General features: G+C 51.5%; 1 gene segment (V, D, J or C); it reads left to right on the top strand.

Moving 5' to 3' along the window:
- The first annotated feature begins 332 nt into the window (after positions 1 to 332).
- LOC123815728 lies at positions 333 to 816 on the top strand. The segment is given in 2 exon segments: positions 333 to 421; positions 506 to 816. Coding segments are annotated over 2 exon segments (357 nt in total).
- Positions 817 to 1787: the final 971 nt, after the last annotated feature.

Raw genomic sequence — 1787 nt, forward strand, 5'->3', positions numbered from 1 at the left:
AGGTATCAAGGTCAGACTGGTCCAGATGGTTTCTGTGTCACTCAAAGGTGGATTCAGAATGAGGAGCATGTCCTGTGGGGGCTGGTTCCTCACTGGAAGGAACTGTGTCTGCACAGAGCTCAGGGACCTGCTAGGGGAGACATGTCCTCACATGTGGATTAGAACTTGGTCCATCAGACTCCCACTGAGCATAGTCCCTGTGTCCTCTGCCTTCTCTACTGTGGGGTCAGGACTTCAGCTATGAAACACTCTGCCACATGTATATGCAAATTAGAAGAGGCAGGCTAGGTTAAATGCTGGTCTGTCTGGGCCCTGAGAGCCTCATCCACAGCCACACCCTTCCCTACAGAAGCCCTGACAGCACAGCCCCTCACCATGGACTGGAGCTGGAGAGCCCTCTTCCTGGTGGCAGCAGCTACTGGAAAGTATCTTCCCAGACCTGTGGTTGAGGTGGGCATCAGGGATATTGAAGAGAATGTTACCCACTCCTGTCTCTTCTCCAAAGGTGTCCACTCTCAAGTGCAGCTGGAGCAGTCTGGTGCTGAGGTGAGGAAGCCTGGGGCCTCAGTGAAGGTCTCCTGCAAGACTTCTGGATACACCTTCACCAGCTACACTATTGACTGGGTGCAGCAGGCACCAGGACAAGGGCTTCAGTGGATGGGGTATGTTAACCCTAACAACGGTGGCACTGGATATGCACAGAAGTTCCAAGGTAGAGTCTCCATGACTGCAGACAAGTCCACCAGCACAGCCTACATGGAGATGAGACTAAGAGCTCATCTTAAGCCTAAGAGCTGTCCTCAGCCTAAGAGCTGAGGACATGGCCATGTATTACTGTGTGAGAGGCACACTGAGGGGAAGTCAGTGTGAGCTCAGACACAAACCTCTCTGTGGGAGACAAGAGGCCTGGACTGCAGGGGATGCTCAGGACACCAGGGGGCAGTCTGGAAACTTGAGCACAGAGACCAGCCTCAGGGGAAAATGTGTGCCTGGGTGGGGATAGAAGGGCCTTCCTCTTGGGAGCAGTGATTTCTTCTCAAAGCTCTCAGCTGTATCCAGGAACACTTGTCCCTTTTTCTTGGCTCTGGTTTCCCTCATTCTCACTGTAGACACCAAAGGGGGAAGTGCTATTGTCTGTTTGCAGATGAGGTTCCACCCTGTGTCTGAGACCTTTCTTTCAACATGCTCCTGTGTGCCCTTTTCCTTCCTTGAGAATGAACCACCCTGTGTGCTCTTGTCTTCCCCGTGGTTCTAAATGTTTCCCATGAAGAGGGATCCAGCCCCATCCAGGACCCTGTGTGCTGAGCTCAGTCTCTCTGTCCCCCTCCATACACACAATGTTCTCACATGTCTGCTTCCTTCCAACAGGCACCCCTCACCACACATGTGTTGTGATTATTCCCAAGGACCTCTGCCCCTCAGTTCTCTGTTCTCCTGCCACATGTCACCCTCTTGCTCTTCCTGTACTGGGTGGTTGTGGAAACCCACCCTAACATCTGGTTTCAGTAATCCCTGTGTTTTTACTCTGGGTTTCCTTTTGAAAGAAGATATTATTGCATTTATGTCTCAGACAAACCATCCAGGACACTGTCCCCATGTCAACACCTTTAGCTCATCCACCCCTAACATAACCGCCTCTGAAGAACCATGTCATATAAGAGAATGTTCAATGGTCCCAGCAACAGGAATCTGGATGTTCTTGAGCATCTGGGTTCAGCCATGCTTGTTCCCTGAGTTTCAGGGTCTTGGCTTCGCCTCAGGGTCCTGGAAAAAGACTTGCTTCTTGG

Source organism: Phyllostomus hastatus, unplaced genomic scaffold, assembly GCF_019186645.2.
Source record: "Phyllostomus hastatus isolate PE091 unplaced genomic scaffold, TTU_PhHast_1.1 phas_contig_1029, whole genome shotgun sequence".
NCBI classification, from domain to species: Eukaryota; Metazoa; Chordata; class Mammalia; order Chiroptera; family Phyllostomidae; genus Phyllostomus; species Phyllostomus hastatus.